Genomic DNA, 20,749 nt, shown 5'->3' with positions numbered 1-20,749 from the left:
GATACCTCATTGTTTGGAGTTACAATTAGTTTTTAAGTAATTAAAAGTTCTTTTTACATGCAATTGTATAAGAAAATTAGCAAATTGCACGTGTGATAGTAAATATAAGACATAGGCCAGAACTTTTAATTACAAAGCCAACTTGAATGTCAATTAATCGAATGCCGTCATCCATAACCTTCACATTGATTATGGCACCTCCAAATATTAACTCAAACAAGTCGTGTGTGATCTAGCAGACCTTCTGTCCAAAGATCTTGCTGTTCATTAATGGAATACTATACTTACCTCTATAACAACTTTGATATAACCCACAATCAAGACAGAAACAATTTGCCAAGCAAAAATGACCCCATACAACATAGAAAAAACAGAAAAGATTCCAATAACGCAAAGATTTCAATTTAAACAACCATGTAAGAATGATTTAAGTTAACCAACCGTATAAGGAGCCCGTTTGGCAGGTTCGCCGAAACTGCGACCTGGTTGATCAGGTCGCCGACACCCGAATACCGGGACATTAAGGACTCTGGTATTAATTAATAAATTACATTGAGTCGCTTGATTGTGCGTGACGGAAGGCCGGCAGAGAGCAGGGACAAAACGAGTTTGAGTTAAGTAAGTTACACAAAAGAAATATCTACAAATGAACACATACAGATTTTATCCCAATTGAAACATAATATAAATTTTAACCTTCTCAGTAGTAGAGGAGGCCCGTGCTCAGCAGTGGGCAAGTATATAATACAGGGCTGATATTATTATCATTATTTATTATAAATATTAACAAAAGTTTGGAGTCATATTATATAATAAAAGTTACAATTACTTACACCTCAGCTGAGAAAATGAATATTATTAACCATATAAAATCCAGAGAAACTCATATCATATTTTTTTAAATAATTTGCCAAATAGGTAGGTATATAAATAAAAATATAAACGCCTCACGAATTTTGGAAAACGAAAACATCGACAGGACGACTAGAGACAGCTCGCGTATCTTTAGGAATTATGGTAGCAGGAAGATAGAAAGAATTGTGTCTTTGATCTTGAGGAATAACTATTCCACATTTAACAGGATCGAAAATAAAGAATTGGGGTCATAATGTCTTACTATTTGTTTTAATAATCTATCTATATATATAAAAATGAATCCCTATTTTCCTTGGTCACGCTATCACGCGTGAACGGCTGGACCGATTTCCCAAATATTTTTTTTGTGTTTGTTATTGTCAGGAGAAGGTTCTTATGAAAGAAATAATTCAAAAAATTGGGCGGAAAATTAGAAAATTTTAAAAAACTTAACGAAGATATTAATTTTATATAACTGTCCATTGTTTGAAATAACTGTCAGCGATTGACAGAATGCGCGCTACAAATTCATAGTTAAGACGGGACAACGTCTGTCGGGTCAGCTAGTATATTGAATAAAATGCACTTACATGGAAATTACGCAAACTTTTTAGACTCCTTTTTCATTGAACTGTTCTATATAAAGTTTATTAATCCTTAGTCACTAGGATTGTCATTTAATAAACAGCATCCCGTACAGAGTTATACTATAAAATCTCAGTGGAACTACACAATAAATAGATGTATATCCTATCGGACAACCTTTTTAAAACGTCGTTAACAGCTATATGCAGCTATATGTCCACTGTAGGAATAGATTCCACGACCTTTGAGTCCGTCAACTTTCCCGCGCCGCGGCGGTCCCGATGTATCACTATCTGACACAAATTACACACACATATTACGTTCAATATAATTATCCGTTGATGTTTTCATACACCGTTACGTAATTATATGTCAGATTGTATTAGGTTTAATAAGTTTTTTTTTATTTAATTTTACAAGTCGTCAAACGTCAAATTATTATTTATTATCTGCAATTAAATAGTATTTATTATCTGCAATTAAATAATATTTATTATCTGCAATTGAATTAAATATTACTCATGCTTTTATATTTTCTGATTAATCAGTCACACAATTCAGATATCTAAATTAGCTACCGGTTGTACGGAAGCGTTACTCAATGTGTGTCATATCAGCCAAAAATCTTGGCCGGTGAGGCGCGCCATAAACTCCAACCTGCTCGGAGAAAGTGCGATCAGATGTTATCATTGCTTTGAACGGCTGTTACGAGGTCACGCCTGGTTACTTAAAATATATTGATTAAAGCGCTTTAAGAAATCTGCAGGAGTGCGCTAGCGCAATATATGTCCTTTACTGATGATAGTCCTAAAAATCTCTAACTGTTTTGATTCAGTAAAGATAATAGTGATTAATCCTTTAAGGAAACCCTATAAGTGTTCAGGTCCAAATGCCTGTGCCAAACTCTACCAGGGCGTAGTTCAGAAGACAACCCAAAAATCAGATTGATGTTTATCAGACGTGAAGACCTGTGGTTATTTATTTATTTTATTTAGAATCACGTAACTTATACAATGATGTAAAATAGTTACAATAAAGTAAAACCTACTAGTTACTAATGAATAGTAAGGTACATACAAATGACCAATTAACTAAACTGAAGATTAAGAAGACAAGTACAATCTTCTAGTTACAATTACAGATTTGGTGGGACGAGCTCATGATACAAGATTTGATAGTAAATATATTGGTATTAGATTTTTGCCTGTGCGCGGAATGTAAGAGTTCGGGCGATAATTCGTGTTACATTATGAGACTGACAAAATTAGTTTAATGCAAAGGCTTGAGACGTGAGAAGCAGAAACATATAAGCTTAAATGTACGAGGTTTTTTTTGGTAGACGTCTCTACAGTGAACACCGGGAGAAATCTGCAAACAGGATACTGGAATCCTTTTGCGATGGTAGAGGCCCGGTGGAGAGTGGGGAAGGACGGTAGCTTCCCAGGAAAGGGAGAGGAAATGTTCACAGGCTTTTCTAGGCATCAATGTGTTTTATAACTGTTAAATATGTAATTATTTAATGCAAACTCGTTGACAGTCAATAACGCACGGGGGCCTTGTTCTCTATCCCGCACGATATTTTAACAGTGCCTAACAAGCACGTAACACAACGCGTCATGTTTAGGACTATAGACATTTGGCTTACAGAATACCGTTCCACGCACATTTCTCGAAGATAACATGACACGGCCGCGCAACGCGTTTACACTATCATACAGAATAAGGGCCCTGACGTCTTTATTGTGACAGGTCTAAACCTGCCAGCCGTATATATAACAATAACCAAGCGGTATACACAGTGTATTGTGCACCTTCGGCCGCAATCAGTCTCCTCGTGCACGGGTGCATTCAGACTTTGGTACTAGGTCGACATACCCCCAGGCAGAAAGAAAGTTGTTGATTGAAATGTATTAAATATCAATGACTGCTTAGTTGAGTCATTGGTCATTAATTTATCATTGACATGACTAATAAATGATTTTGTTCATTCTTAAAAGTGTGCATAGTAACGATTGCACATTCAATTAAATGTGAAAAGATATATGATATATATAAAAAAAATCCCCACATTTTGCTGTTCTTTTATGAACCGCAAAATATATCCATATTTATGTAATATAATTAATTTCGCTGAGTAATAAACAAATGATGTTTATTGAACCCTTTATGTCATAATTTAACATATTATACTGATATTTTAATTGTAATCCATTAAGTAACTTAAAGGTTATGAACCTATTTTACAAGTTTCAAGTAAACTTTATTTGACAGTTATCGTATTAAACAGCTAATGTAGATAAGCTCATTTTGTTACCATTTGAGAGCCTAGATTAGAGTGTTAGTTTTTTATTTGTCGGCTTACACATTTATATGACGAGTAGCATTTACTCAGAATTTCTGAAGCAGGACCTTATCATAATGAAGTATTAAGTCTCCTACATTATATACAATATAAAATAATAAAATAATTATTGTTGCAAATGCTAAAAAATGATGCATTAATAAAATTCATTTACAGCTATTTATTAGAACGTGTAAGAAATAAAAAAACAAACATGCTGTATTCATTATTCCTTAAACATTTTAATACTCAATTAAATAACGAACCCAACAACCTAACAGAGCCATATCACACAGAAATCTCATACACCGAGCCATAACTCCAAGTTCCGAGAAGTATAGAGAAAGTCCGCCGATCACCTGCTAAGGTTTAAAAGCGACGCATTAACCAATAACCCGTGAGGTTAAGGATCAAATTATAATGCTATGTATTAATTGTTGAGAGTGTCAGATGTGTTTCATATCTGATAACGTAAAGACGTAGGTACGTATTAAAAATTTCGTCTTCGTTATTGCGTTCGTGAAGTATAGCAAAGTATAGATTGTCAACAAAAAAATTGCAGTGGTTGCTATCTTCAAGCGTTTTTCACTCTACAAACAATCACAGTAGGATAATTTCTGCAAATTTAGAAACTTGAAGGACTTGCATGTTTATAGAATTATAAAATATTGTCGCAAGTGAAAATGCATCTGGAATTTTTTTGCAAAATGTAACTCTCAAATAATTTACTAGTTCAAACTAAATCTGTTTAACACAGGCCAGTATAGATCTCCCGACCACCGAGAAATAACGACTAGTTTTTCTAATTGTATTTGGACTTATATTTATCATTGAATGAGGCCACTACAATGTCATTATAGAAAAAAAAAATATTCAGTCCAAAAATACAATTACTAAATAACTATTGCTAACCAAATGGTAAGATCATTCCGGTTAGTTTCCGCATGATCTATTTCTACCAAATTATAGTGTTCGGATACTGTTGTAAACCTATTTGAAAGACTTTGTAGAATGTAGCAAGTATAATTATTGGACATTATGAAAATTCGCATCTTATATATCCGGTCAGTAGACAGTAATTCTCATGAATCATAAGTGTCAGGCAACTTGTCAAACAATTCATCAAACATTCAAACCAGAACAGCGTTTTCATACTGACACCGCTTGGTGGCAGAAATGCACACCGTTCATATGCATACAAAATAGTTGTGCAGGTGAGAATTAGTTTGAAATTTCAATAAAAAAAAAATTGTCAACATTGGTCACTCCACTTACAGTCATACTCCACTTATAAAAAAAAACTTTGGTTCATATACACATATAAGTATTGCCGCTTAAATTGATCAAATCTATATACATATATATAAAACCCTATTTTCTTTGGTCACGGCATAACTTGACAATGAAAATCGATTGATTAATCTTTATTCAAGCTTTCTAATACTTTGTAGAAGATTCTTAATGTAATTGTAATTCTCTTAATTAATTAAAAAATAAACAAAATAACAACGAATATTTTGATTTCGCGCGTTTGACGAATGTAAATTTTGAAATATCACTTTAAACATAAATCACGCATTTTATCCCCGAAGGGGTATGCAGAGGCGCAACTAGGGCACCCACTTTTCGCCAAGTATGTTCCGTCCCATGATGTGATAGGGGGCGAGCCTATCGCCATATCGGGCACAAATTCCAGACTCCGGGCTGATACTGAGCAGAAAAACCCAAATATCACTTTGCCCGACCCGGGATTCGAACCCAGGACCTCAGAGCGCTATTGTACCGGACGTGCAATACAACTACGCCACCGAGGCAGTCATAATATCACTTTAGTTTCCAAAATATGTAAAAAATAAACGAAAAACCGCAGTTCAAATTAAATATTCATAATTAATACAGAACAACGGGTGTTAAATCAGCTAGTACTAAATAAAATATGATAAAAACAAAATGGTAACTTACGAAGCAGTTTATAGATAAACAGTTACGAACGGTTATAACTAAATATGCAATAGGAGATATAAAAAGTTCTAATGTTGCGCTCACTTTAATACGGGTTTCGAAGAAATTAATTATTATTCGAAACGAGAAGTTTTGTGAAATATATTCATATTTTATAAAATTTTATTGGCATCGGTAATGGGTCTAATTAGAATGGTTTCCTAAGCCCATTCAGGTATGTGCTTTATCCATAATATTAATAAATTAAAAAACAAATAAATATCCTACATAATGATCCTACATAAAGCCACCCCCCCCCCCCCTTTAGGGCAGCGTCCAACCCTCATATCAAGGAGGTCTTCACACAACAGTGAAACACCAATGTAGCTTAGGAAATAAAATATGCAAAAAAAAATTAAGTACCGAAAAGAAAGATCAAAAAGGACATTAATTATTATAATTTTTCGTACTCGCTCTTATTATGTGTTATTAAGGTTCCCAGTCGTTCAAATGATGCCGGAAATGGTAGGGGTTTTTTATTTTGTAGCCAAATTATACCCGCCTTTTTACTTTGCGCGTACAGTCAGCCACAAAAGTAGCCTAACAAATTCAAAATTTCAATCGCCATCAAGTTTTTGGCTCCCTATCAGAAATCATTTTTTCTAAAATAAATAAATTTCAAAGCGTTTATTTTATTTTAGATGAAGAAAAAATAATATTTCGATTGAAGTATATGTAGACAAGCGTTCTAAAGTTTTAAATTTGTTCAGCTTCTTTTGTGTCTGACTGTACGATGCATGCTGATATTTACTGCCGTTACCGTTCTGAGAACACGAGGAATCGAATGCACGCCATCTAGTGACCAATATTTACAATTCCTGATTGAGGGTATTATCATAAAAGCTTAACATTATATTAGCTTTATGTAACTTGAAAAATAAACATTTTCCTTGGTCTTTATGATTTTTTTTACATTTGGCCATATGCCTTTTCAAAGCTGCTATGTCTCCTTTTTAATCTTTACTACGTTATTGGTATCTAGCCTGCTTCGGATTAAGACCATTATCTGACAAAAAGTGTTGACGAAAAACATAGGTATAGTCTCTTCTTCATTATAATATCATATTTATATATCATTGCGTCAGCTCCTTAGTCTATTTTGAGGATTTATGCGCTGTGAAATCAGTTAGGTCCTTCAGCATCTTCAGTAACTATCAGGCGTCTGCGCGCCGCCTTACACAATGAACGTAAACATTTGACCACATACTAAATGGAAAGCTTGTATTTACAAAGGTGTGGTCACAATTGTCCATACATCAAATCTCGTTGCGGTTTACCGCTACATTCTTAAATACATCGAAGGCAAATAAACAAAATGTATTTATATTCGCAACGACCCATCTTAATATAATTCAACTATTGATTGAGTTCAGTAACATCATAAAAAAATATTTAGGATGAAACAGAGGAGTCTGTGCATAAATAGATTTTCGCCCTAGTCAGACTTTCCGGAATGAAGCTCCCATTGCGTACTTTTCTGACATAAAATCCGATATGATTATCCAAGAAGTCATCTATCTTTATGATAAACTAGCTTTTGCTCGCGACTTCGCCCGCGTGACTGAGTTTTCCGGGATAAAAGTCCCGCTATGCTATATTATCCCTGGATAAAAAGTGCCGGACTATAACCTTCCCATGGTCTTAATCTATCTTTATACCAAATTCCATAAAAATCTGTTCACTAGATTTAGAGAAAATCTATAACATACAGACGGAGGACTTTCTTTTATAATATGTATAGATTTCATGAAAATTTGATTAGACGTTTCTGCGTTCACTATTACAAACATCGAACTATTAAAACATCTTTACAGACATTTGCATGTGGAATATTATCTCCTTTTATGATTCTAACCATATCTCTACAATTTTGGTGAGAATAATATCACACTCCTGTCTCTTTGTCGTCATCCTGTCGTCCTCAGTCTTTATTGTTACAAAATTGGAATATTTTAATTAATTTCTGACCATCCTAATATCTCATTGAGATAAAAAAAAAACATCTCAATTTTATATTGGAATTTATGTAATAAATCAGAAATATCATTTGAATATCCAGATTTTTTTTGTACGATGACAAAAAAGGGACAATTCCTTAAGCAAATAAAGTGGCAGGTTATAAAATCTATCTTACCTCTGTCATAGTCTTGGCCATTACACATAGAAGGGAATCTGTCCAAAATCGCTAGCAACACCAAAAATAAAAATAAATGGCGCACATCACTGCGGCACATGGATTTTTGGAATATAAAACACATTCGAATTGTCATCTTGACTACAAAGCCCGCGAAAATTAAAAACTTAAAATAATCAGAATAAACTTCGTATTTTTTTATAAAACACACATTCACATTTTATTTTATTTAAATATTTTTAACGACACCGAAACGGTTTCCTCGACATTTTTTTTCCACACAAAAATTTATCGATCAATTTTTTAATTGTCTGTAAAGACGTGCGTCCGCTGTCACACCACAAAACCTACTAGCCGACTGACCAACTTAATGCTGTAAAATAAGAAACATACATATTACTGACACAACTTTTACTTTGACATGGTCCTACCTTGCTTTCTTCAAGTGAGTAAAAGTAACTCTTATAACAACGTGATAAACTTCAAAACGGTATCATGGATTTGCCGTTGAAAGCCTGTGTGTACGCAGCTTCGACTTGCTAAACAAGTGAACGGTGAAATTGTGAGAGACGGACGTATGTCAGAACGAGATAGAAAGTCTTTTCTTTTTATAAAACTGCCACGAAAACTGTGAACTTAAACATTTTTGATGAGAGCAATGCTGCCAGGCCTACATATTTATCTGTATTTATATAAATTTTAACACATGATACAGATAATGATGAATGCATTTATACAGATTTTTACAATTTGTGAATTTTTTTTACAATTTTTTTATATTACAAATATAGAAAATACGTCACGATAACCTGGTAGCATTGTATGGGATCTATCTAGATCTTGTACCCGACATAGAACTGACTTTTATAATATGATAAAGACCATCTCCTAAACACAGAACTCTAGATAGAGTTCAACACGAGAAGTCTTTCTGATACATTCAAGTATATAGCCCATGTTTTTGTACAGTGATATAATTTATTATCCATTGAAAAATAAGTCGAGTTAGCCGACGCAATATAATATAATCAAATAAAATAACAGATACGATGCGTTGATGATATTTACGGTCTATAGTTATTAGTTACAGTCAATAAATAACAACTAATCTATATAATATTTTAATATTTCAAATATATTATTTATATTGAAATTCGTCCCCCCCCCCCCCCAAGCAAAAAAGTACTATACAATTTAATTGGATTACACAATCTAATTACCTTCTGACATCTCCACAGCACCACAGCATAAATAATATTTGAATTTATCGTTCAATCACAATTTAATAGGCATTTTAATGTTCTAAGTCCGATGTCTTTGTGGTTTTTATTCAAATATTTCACTAACGGCCAGAACCCGCATCATTTTCTAATAAAAATGACATAATTTTCAAAAAAGAAACAGATCAACGCAAATTTTTTGGAACTCCTGATACTACGTAATACATAGGTGCGAGTGAGACAACTATAGACTTTACAACTTGTTGATTCAATTCTCGCACGCACTTTAAATATCGAACGTTAATTGAACGTTAATTTAAACTTATTGGAACGGTAAATTAATTATTGTTGATTTCCTTTCTTTAATGTCATTAGCAACCTAAAATCCCGACATTTTTGTTGTTTCAACATAATATTAAAATTAACCATAATACCTAAAATAATTACGCATCATTATAAACTATGTTAAAACAAATGCGTTAAACAGACAAAACAAATAATGTGCGTATTCAGTTGACCTACAAAAAAGTAGAATAATACAGTTATAGAATTCGAATTTTTGTTTGACGCGAATACAAATATTTGTTAATACACATGTGTCGATTCGTATAATTATAAACACATCATTTAGTGAGGAATATTTTCGAAAACATTTTAAATACAAAAATGTTTTCAAAATGATTTATTTTGTTAACGCGAACGTTAGACTTTGAAATAAAACAATTTTTCAGCATTTTATTTTTTAAAATTGTATGAGATTTTATAATTTGATTTGCATTACTAAAACCCAAAACCACTTTATGATAAATGGTATTGCTAAAAAAATTATCGTTCATTAAATAATTTCAACGCGTCAAGTCTTGACGTGCCGCGTACCGTAGAGGTCAAAAAACTATTTGACCTACATGTAAAATCGAAAGTTATCCGCGCACCATAATATCACGGCATTTCAATAAAGGCCAATTAATTTATTCAATATGGTGAGTGGTCAATGAGGCTGAACTGGATACGATACTGTTTGATATTCATAGGAATTAAGTGAGTGTACTGCTCTGCTTATATTCATTGATAGAAGTACACTATAAGACAGTGAGGCGGGTTATGGTCAAAACACAAAATGTTGATGAAATTGAAAGCTTAAATGCTTTAGTGTTTGTATCTATTTAATAGATACTATGTATTGCCTCACGTACAACAGTAGAGGGGGTAGCTATCTATCTGTCAAATCGGGACCGTCAATCAGTTCGACTTAAAACGAGCGTCTGCATTTGGAACTGTATAGAAGTGAGCCAGTGAATAATAGCTTTTAGTGCATTTTATTGTGAACACCTAATTTACAAAGACAACAAACACTATACTACCCATGGACTATCGCTCCAACCAGCCCATGGCCCAATCTATCTTGTGATTAAATGGGGCCTAAACTTGGGAGACTCTCACGTGGGCTTTACGACTGCGAAGTAGCGTGTACTCCGCCGCGCCAGTTCTTCGGGCTCCATATAAGTTATTATTCTTCGTCCATTTCACTTTAATTTCACTTCTGGGGCATGGCGTCCTGCTACTACCAATGGACAACCATGGAATAATCAATGTATTAAAATATAGCATCTCGATACAAAATTTATCAAATCAACTTACTAGTTAAGGCCCCACACAGACGCAGTGTTTTTGTTGTACACCTAACACGGAAGGAATTTAACCGGCTATTAATATTTCGCCGTTTAAATAATTACTATGAAACCAATACTTTACTATTCATTTTTATATCAACAAACAGTTGGTTAGTTTGTTAACTTAAGCATGAATTGAAAGCGTCTGCGTCGGGACTTAATTGATTACCACCAGTCATTAAGTCAAGTACTTAATATAAGGTATATTCACTTTGCACGTTTTCTAACCTTCCCACGTTATTGCAAGACATCTCCATAATTTTATTAATGGTTAATTTACTCACATATGAAAAGCTTCACTCCCTCATCAATTATTTTTCTTCGTTTTTTTTTCAATCGATTTATATCATATTAGTTTTTACCTGCTGTTTCAGCTGAGTATAAAAGTTTTCCGGGATAAATATTTTACCGGGATAAAAAATAAGTGTATAGGATTAAGGAGTGTTGTAGCTTTCTGTTTGTAAAGAAAAATATAATAGGTTTAGTAGTCCCTGAGATAAGCGCGTTCAAACAAACAAACTCTTCAGCTTTATAATATTAATATAGAATGCCAGTTAAATAATTTTGAATATATAACCAATGCTGGACAGGTAACTGGATCAATCTTATTGCAGGATTGTCAAGCCACGCATCTCACGTTGGCTATTTGCCATTTGGAAAATGTTTTGAGCAACCATGATTAACGTGATATGATAGGACTCCAAGATACAGGTCACCTACCAAGATAGCTGCTAGGAAGAAGTAGGAAAAAATACCATCTCCAACTTTTACTTCTTCGTAGTAATATTAATGAAGAAGGCATCGGTAAATTCCTCCGCGGCACAAACGATGGACTTTCGCTTCAGGGTCACGTCTAGGTAATGGTACTGTGAAAGTTATCGATAGTAGATATCGGAATTTTTTTTTGTGACAGTTATTTTTTGTACAAGCAAAATATAACTAAAACCAGTAAAAATTGAAATTTTTTCGTCGACCTAGAAAGTAAAACAGGATGTAATACACAAAATGATATATAGACCATAGGTAAAACGAATTTTCACACTAAAATACTTTTTAGCGCTAGTAGAGTAGCATCTTAGTGTTTTTTAGTGGGCGCACTACTATTCTTTAATAAAAATAATAAGTTTAAACTTATCACTTATTTTATTTTTTTTAATAAAATTAGTCATTTTTAATTCGTTCAGTAAAGTACTATTTTCTAGTTTCTAGTAAAAAGTAGAGAAACTTTACATTACTTCAATGGTGATATTTAGTGAAAACAAAGTTGGCAAAGAACATTAGACTGTTCAGAACAAAAGATAAATAAATTATATATTTACAATCTATCGATAGTAAGTCATCTATAATGGCCCATCACTAACAATTATCTATAACGTATTCGACACGGCTCGACACAATAGAAAGTTTATTTGTGGTCACTGGACGTACGGACAGCATACAAAATATTTGTTACGGTTTTAAGTTATTTCATGTTACTTTTTATTTTCGCACTCAAATAATAAATGATAATATAAAAAGACATAATTTTATAAAATATTATGATCAATACTTTATACCAGACTTCGTCGTAGAGGTCTTTCGTTGAAATCTTTTGTATGAAAAAACATATTTAATGAATTATTTGATCTTTTAATAATATCATGTTATTAATGTGTTTATATCCTTCCATAATTAATTGAATATTATATTTCTTAATCGTTAAATTATCCAAATTTTACTAGAAACATGACGTTAAATTAAAAGCAATCTGCTGATGGTAATCTTATCAAACTTATAAGTATGAGTATTGTAAATTGTATTTATTTATATTATCTTTTTTTCTTACGGTACATAATAGTAATTCAGTGTTGGTCGCAAGGTATCGGCCTGAGAGGTCGCATCTCCTGCTCTTAAGGCGCCTCCACATTACATTGACATCGCGCCGTCTCGCTGAATGGTGGACAGTGATTATATTTTTTTCGTTGTTGGCACCTTTAGATTAACTTAAAGCAAGAATGAACAGGCAACTCTTAGGTTGGCGTGTAACAACGGAGATCATGTTACCACTGCGTTTGTTTGCTTTTATCTGAGGATAAAAGTAAACTATCGTTGAACTTTGGCTATCGTTTTGAGTGAGAAAAAAAATATTTTAATGATGTTTGTAATGTTGTTCAAATAAAAAAAAATCATAAAATCAAGAAGGAGTATTTCAGTGTATAAGCAATTGACCGACTGATGACCCATAATTGTAATTTGTACTCTATATATGGTGTCAGCCTTGAAACCACACATACATTACAAATATCAATTTACGGTGCATAAAATTATTTTTTCCAATTCCATGCTTCCTCCCCTGGGAATTTAAATCCATACCTCATTAGCCTCACACGTGAATACACTATCACTAAACAAATAAAGTTATAAATACTTACGAAAAATACACACAAGTTCAGTGTAAATAAGTCACTATAAACTTTATTTAATTAAGAATTCAGGTATTCGGGGCAAACCTGTCAACAACGATACAAATCTTTACCGGCGTGTATGAAGCCTTACCGAGTGTTCAAGTAACAAGACAACGGGTACGTTTTGACACTGATTAGCCATTCATCTTGCGTGAATCACGTGCCGAAGATGGGAATTGAGGTGCGCCATTATACTGGATTTCTAAACGCTATAATTGAGCGACAGTAGTTCGATGTAGTACCGGCAGATGGGGTTATATTGAATTCCTATTAAAAACGATTGTACGAGTTTGTGGTTTCGATGAACTTCTTGTATGAAGTTTTTTATATATTCAACTAGTTAGTGATCAAAAATTATGTCATCTGATTTTAAGTTACAATTCAGTTCATAAGAAGCAATTAATAAGCTTTACTTGGCACTGAATAGTATTTGTCATCTTTATATATTTCATAATAAACCTTATAATTCAGCGTGTTGTGAAGTTAGCTTCTACTAAACCGACCTCTACACCAGATGTTCATGTAATAAAATTTGATACCAAGCGATTTCGCCAATCCAGCTGATTTGCAACTCAATCCAGCGGAGAGATGAAAAAATCCGCGCCATATCAAATTGTAGCGAAAGCTACTTTCGCCATAATCCGATACGGGTAAGAGTGCTTAATCTCAGTGCAATGAACCTTGCACTTACTCAATTTATGTGTAATATTTAGATACGCTGAACGCAGATTAACGAAGTAAGCTTCAGTTTACGAGAATCTAACTAGTTATCTATCACGTTTTAGCTTACTGTCGCTTAGCAACTTATAAACGCCGATTCGTTTAATGTTTCGGTTTGAAGTAATATGAGCGTGGCTTGAACGTGTACATTACACCTTGATTGAAATGTATAAACTTTAATTACTCGCCTAATTAGAAGCCGTCTGGCCGTAGACGGTATAAGTAACAACCTTCTTTAAGCCTCCCTAGTATTGTAAGACAGTCAGTTCTTTCTACTAAATGATAGTAGTGCTTCAAAACTATCATCTTAGGAAAACCAACCACATTAAGATTCCAACTGAAACCAAACTTCAAATTACAAAGCATTGCGTAGCAATAACAGCACTGCATGGTATTAAAGAAAAAATGAAAGTGTTTTCAAGTGCATTTATTTAAATTGTTTGTGGTCAATTCGTAACTCGGGAATGACATTTTTTTACGAAACTTTCACCGTTTATGACCGTTCATAAACGATATTTTTTTAACAATGTTTTCGTTCTTTCGCCATTCGTTTTATAATGGTTATTGTGGCTGGTTTACGATTCCACAAATGATTACATCTCATGTGCATACATACTGAAATAAAGTGCTATACGACTTTTTAAATTGTTTATAGACAGATATATTAAGACCCATTGAACCGAAAAAAAATCATTAACAGAAGGCATCATGTCTTTGATCTAGCTCTGCATAAGCTATTTTATGTTGATTTGATTACTTTTTTCAACAACTCATAGAGTTAAGATCTACAGTAGCCTATAATACTAGAAGTCGTGGCCAACTCCTAAATCAACCAAATTATAATCGTCCAAGAAAGAGGCATTATTATTATGCAACTGTATAACGCTCGAGGCTCTCAATAATAAGCTTCAGGTGCTTGAAAACATTAATGCTAAATTAATAACTTCGTTTTGTTGTAAAAGAGGATCAGAAGATGTGTTGAACTAGGAAGAAGGATAAATATGGGCGATGAGTGTCTATAGGTCATCGCCCCAACCCCCTCTTAACATTATCTTGATACAATAATATTGACAAATGTTTATCACGTATGTTTTCACACTTCAGCTTCCGCCCATTCAAAGCTAAGCCCAAGGGAGCGACCACTTTTACTGTTTTCTCTCGTTGTCACTTTCAAAAGTGAAATGCATTGCAATAAACTGTATACATGTGCGATTTTGCGAACGTCGCGACAAGGTCACCTTGCTTTCTATTGTGATGTGAATTGCAGTCACCGCGCATGCGCATGGAAGAGGTTCGTGAGAAGATCATACCTAGGAATTTGATCAAGGCTGATAAGCATACTGGCACTTGTTTTACAATTGTACATGCGAGTTATAAAATATAAGTTATCTTTGCAAAATTAGAATGCATTGTATTTTTTTTTTTGGTCTCCTGTACTTTCCAAAATGGGTAATAAATAATTTTATATTTTTATATTACCGTATTATATTTTATAATTCCATTGCGTGCTATTGAAAATCCTAAGAAAAGGCCTTTCCGACCAAGCGGGCGAAGTTAGATGTAAGCCGAGAGGTCGCAGATTCCATTGCTGTTTATAATTTGCAATGTAGAGTCTGAGTAGGGAATTGTTAGCTCTTAGATATATTTTTTTTCCCTTTAAGCCCTGTAAAGCGTAACCCTAGCAGGACATCCGCGATTCTTCTCGAATAATATACGTAAGTGATAAATATTAACCGTTTTTCCTCTCTTTAAGCCTAATAAAGCATAACCCCAACAGGACAGCTGCTATTCTTCTAGAATAATACATATGTGTGTGACAAATATTATCAAGTGACTTAACGTTTATCGCTCTATGTTAAAAAAAGTCATAAACTTGACTATAAAACTTTACCCCGACAAGTTCGCGAGGTCTTTATATCAAGTTTCATGACTAACACACTTTCTTCAAGCGAAGTGACTTTGTCATGTCACTTTTCTGCAATTTAAATAAGGTGATAGTAGGTAAACTTTGCCGTAGCAACCTGTGTTCACTCTTACCTGTTTGCTTGCTATTTGTATGCGATGTAACTTGAGACCTGATATTCGTATTTTTAAACCAGGACTAGATCTAAAACCCAGAATTTGATGGGAAATCCGGATCGTGTAGTGTGCATTTGGTTCCTTTGTGTTAAATTTGAGCGGTGTAGAATAAAATTGTCAAGTTTCTAAAATGCGTTTTATTATATAAAAATTACGATACAAAATCGTTTCTTATAATAAATCTGAAAAATTCGGTAACTTTTATTTTGGTTATAACACAATCACATATATTTCGATCTTAGATTAATTATGACTTATCTCTAAATAAACTATTGTACTACGGATATGAATGAGTATACCCTTATATAACTATTAAATTATATAGATTAATATGATTTAATTGCATCGTCATTTTAACCCAAAATATGTTTGAGTCAAACTGACAATTCTTGAAAGCGTTATAGTATTAAATTGTAAAAAAAATAGTACTAGTAGTAGCTATAAGTTATATATCTAGCGACATAAATAAATGGTTGGACACACTCCTCTTTTTTACGAATCAAACTTGCACAGTAAGTTATTGTCTTGTTAATTATTATGAACCAAATTCAAACCTTGCAATAAGTAATTTTATAAGTGAAATATATATATACATGTCAAACAACTTGACCTAGTAGGTGGGGTGCAGAAAGCAATAGTTGCATAATCTATCGCGTGCTCATCCCCATCTACAAACGAAGGGTCAACTTGTTTGACATAATACTTGTAGTTCAATATTTATGTGACGACCACTTATAAACTCAAAAAATAAACCTAAAGAGGGGTTTAGATTAACCAGAAAGCTTGCAGAAGTTATCTTCTCCATGCAGTCACTACAAGCTTGTATGAAGACTACTTCAAATTTGAAGCTAGTAGGTCTTGCGGCGAGTCGTATGCGTATAGAATTATAAAAATATTGCATCTGTAAGTTATTTCTATTAATATATTTTTGCAATATCTTTTTATTCAAATAAAATTGGAAATATAAACACTAATTCGCTCAAGGCATGTTAAAATCATTGTTGCCTATATTTTTATTGCAAATACCCGCATAATTCATCTCCAACCCATTCTCATTTATTCCGTATAAATAAACCCTTTCCTTGCATATTGCAATAAGAAATATTATTACATCAGATCAGAGATTTAATTAAGAGTATTATAAGAATGTATTTTAGTCGTAAAAGAATAGAAACTAATATAAATGTAATAGATGTGCATAACTTTACAACTTTTTTTGTGGGTATTTATCTTATTAGCACCATAATGCTTACGAGTATTTAACTTATAATTTCCTGCTGGAATCTGTACTATTCTCCTTACTTCTTTCTCTCTCCAGCAACCTCCTTCTAACTTCTTCTGGGTTGTACTTCTTGCGATAAACCCTTCGTACTCTTCTGACAGGGTTTACGTTCCTTGCTCTAACAACTTTCTTTTTCCCAAAAGCTGCTTGAGGTATAACTGTAGGAGCTCTTTCTTCCAGTGGTCTCAAACTTTTTGCCTTTCGTGTGGTATTTGAAAATATATCCCTCTGTTCTCTTATTGTAGCATCGTAAAATACTTTTCCATTAACAATTGCCTTTCGTATATTATCTGTAGTAGATAATACTCTAGGAGGTCTCACGAATGTCGTCTCACTCAGTTCCAGGCTCCTGTCTGTATTCTTGTCTCTTTCTATTTCGTCTTTACTTATTTTTTGGATAATACCTCTCCTTTCAGTTGTTGGAAATCGGTTGCCAAAGTTAAAATCCGCTAAATCTTCATCTACTGCTATATTTTTTGCTTCTAGATTCTTTTGCGATCGTTTTTCTAAGACTAATTTTCCTCCACGCCGTGAAGCCAAAAGTCTTCCTATCTCTTCAATCTGTCTCTCTTCTGCTTCTAATGTTTTTAGATCCGCCTTTTTGTCTTCTTTTTTTGCGTCTTCCAGGTCTAATACTTCAATCGTAGTAAAGTCATCTAGCTTGTCATCTATGCCATCTATAGTATCTACTTTAGTAAATTTAAATCCTTGAGGTGTTGCTATTTCACTTAAATTAAGTCTTTTAGTATCATTGTCTTTAACTATTGGAACTTCGGTAATTATTGGCTTAACTGTAGTTTTTTCATCAGTTTTAAAAATATCTCTATCGAAATCGCTTATATTTCGCTTCTTCTCATCTCTATGTTTTTCGATATTTTTCGGTTTATCACTGCTTGTAAGGATATCTGTACTGATGGAGTCTGGCAGTTCTCTAGACAAGGGAGTGGGTTTTTCGGTGGTAGTGGTGGTTTCGTTGTATCTAAAGTATGTCATGTTGGGTGGTGGACCTTTGTGGAGATAAGCTACTGGCCAATACCTTGAAAATAAAATAGAAAATATATACAAATTTGAATAAAATAAGACCACTATAAAATATTCGTGCATAGCAAAGGTAAATTTGAGTCAAGTTTCGTAAGCAACCACAGGATCTACGTCATACCTGGGAGCTCCAAGTCCACCGGGCACAGAAGATCTGTAATCCGAGTCGTCTGTCGACACCGGGACCCAGTGACCACTTCCTGGACGAGGCGGATTGTGACTATATTTTATATAGGGACGATCCTCCGTAGGTACTCTGGTGTAGCCTGGGAAAATAATATACTTGAAAATTCAAGGCATAAGTCATAGAAAGTTGTTATATATTCGGTTGTTGATCTCATAACGTGATTTGTATATGCTTTAAAAGGCTTTCCATTAAGCATATAGTTCACTATACAAGTGAATAAGATAGTCTATCAATAGATTACGTGAGTTAAACACAGATACAAGTCGAAATACATACTTAAATCATCTTAACCTTTGTCATCTTACCTGGCAATGGATTCCCGTACTTATCATAATACGCTCTAGGTCCATTTTTGTACAGCTCGTCCCAGTATTTCCTATCCGCGTCAGATAAATACGGACCTTGCGGCCTCTCCTGGTTATATCCTGGTCTGTCAGCCCAAGGTCGTGGTTGAGAAGGTCGTTCGTCTGATAAATCAAATGTACAATTGGGTTACATCTCGATTATCGAGTCCATTTTCATAGCGTTTTGATGAAATCATACCTCAAATTAAATATTAAAAAGACCTTAAGATCCATATTACCTATGTTATCCTAGTATATATTTATTCACATCTACTAAATAAGAAGAAATAAGTAACTCGTGTATTTTTCGTAATTTGGTTTTGGTATTACCGAATTCCAGCTAGAACCTAATTCTTAAAATACTTTCCAAAACTAGTAAGGAATTCAGGGTGTAGTCTCATGAGATTTTACTATAGTAAATGACATAAACATACAATTTGAAATAAAAATAGGAGTGAATTTATAAATTATACTTCTCACCTCTATGTCCTTGCGAGGGATGAGGCACGTTATGTTGGTGATAAGGGTAATATTTCTCACTACAGGGACGCCACTGATCCTCCGTTGGGCCGACGTAACACCTGCAATGTTACAAATGAGAAAAAAATTATAAAAATCTTTTTTGGATTTTGTCGTGGTTATTTATATTATAATTTCTATAGAAAAATTGTGATTCTATCTTTTTTTACAATAATTGTGGACTACCAACACCTCAGTTATTCCCGTGACCATGAAGGCAGCAAAGTCGTCGAAACGTCGGGAGATATAATTACTAGTTTCTTTCTTAAATTAAAATGAAGACCCAAAATACGAATCATTATAATTATTAATATACCAAAGTTATCAGAATTCCTAGTAATGAAGCAGTATAATGCAGAGTCCTTATTATTATGTTAACGAAATTTGGAATATTTTACTTTTCATCAAAAATTAGACACAAAAAAAAAAAAATTACATGCTTACCAAGGTTTATGAAAACCTTCGCTATAACCGCATCTATGAGTTGGAGCGCAGCAGTAGTCCCATGATCCTGGACAATTATACATCGATTATGTAATTTAAGTCAGAATAAAAAAAATGCATTATGTTATCTCTGGAGCTGGACTGAAAGGGCTTAGGTTCAAATCCCTGTAGGGAGAGTGACAACGTGTTTTTTTCCCGTGAAAAAAAATTTAAATCCCAGGCCAAGCAATACTTTGCATTTTCATTTTTCAACAGTTTTTCTAAGATCATTTGCCCCGACGTTGATTCCCATAGATACTGACTATTGTTTATATTACTCGAAATTAAATATTGTAACATCAAGCTATATAAAAATTTCAAAACCAAAATAAAACGCCTCAAAATCTTTCCATTCGTTTGGGAGCCACGATGTCACAAACAGACAATTGGATGTATCCGAGTATCAATGTATGTATATATACAGATACACATATAAACGGATACCAAGATGAGACACCTTAAACTTATAACCCTCTTTTTCCTTCGGGGGTTAAAAATGGATGAGAGCAATAAAGACAACGTTTTATGAAGCTATCAGGTTATCTCTTCCGAAAGATTAAATCTCATATTAACTGTCGAGGACTGTATCTTCGTATCTCTTCTTACATAGCTCAAGCCTTAATGTATCATACCTACCAAGTACTATACTTACCATAAACTTCAGTGATATGTTCAGTAAATTAACCTTACCTATTTCTCCTCCCTCTGGTTCACAGGCCCAGTGTCCTGCGACCTGGTTCTGGGCACAGGAAGTCCCCGCGCGACACGGGAACCCAGACACAGTGTAATGCCGCCATGACACTGCGACTAAAAAAAATCCTTAATGAGCTTGCACAAAAGTAACAAG

At 33.7% G+C, this 20,749-nt stretch overlaps 2 protein-coding genes across 2 annotated transcripts in view; both read right to left on the bottom strand.

Annotated features, from left to right (window-relative positions):
* LOC115441648 (serine protease filzig) overlaps nucleotides 1–8,260 on the bottom strand; it is a 29,933-nt gene extending 21,673 nt beyond the window's left edge. The window contains exon 1 of the mRNA XM_030166508.2: nucleotides 7,917–8,260. Coding sequence (XP_030022368.2) covers nucleotides 7,917–8,052 — 136 coding nt within the window. The 5' untranslated portion in view covers nucleotides 8,053–8,260. The remainder of the gene's footprint in view (nucleotides 1–7,916) is intronic.
* Nucleotides 8,261–16,171: 7,911 nt separating this feature from the next.
* Nucleotides 16,172–20,749, bottom strand: part of LOC115441620 — a 36,438-nt gene continuing 31,860 nt past the window's right edge. Inside the window, exons 15-20 of the mRNA XM_037440198.1 lie at nucleotides 20,593–20,709; nucleotides 19,864–19,930; nucleotides 19,381–19,481; nucleotides 18,862–19,023; nucleotides 18,491–18,635; nucleotides 16,172–18,367 (exon numbers count right to left, since the gene is read on the bottom strand). Of these exons, the coding sequence (XP_037296095.1) occupies nucleotides 17,314–18,367; nucleotides 18,491–18,635; nucleotides 18,862–19,023; nucleotides 19,381–19,481; nucleotides 19,864–19,930; nucleotides 20,593–20,709 (1,646 nt within the window). The 3' untranslated portion in view covers nucleotides 16,172–17,313. The remainder of the gene's footprint in view (nucleotides 18,368–18,490; nucleotides 18,636–18,861; nucleotides 19,024–19,380; nucleotides 19,482–19,863; nucleotides 19,931–20,592; nucleotides 20,710–20,749) is intronic.

The sequence above is a fragment of the Manduca sexta genome, chromosome 18, assembly GCF_014839805.1.
Source record: "Manduca sexta isolate Smith_Timp_Sample1 chromosome 18, JHU_Msex_v1.0, whole genome shotgun sequence".
Taxonomy (NCBI): domain Eukaryota; kingdom Metazoa; phylum Arthropoda; class Insecta; order Lepidoptera; family Sphingidae; genus Manduca; species Manduca sexta.
Note: the sequence above shows the minus strand (reverse complement) of the source record. Positions and strands in the feature narration are given on the sequence as shown.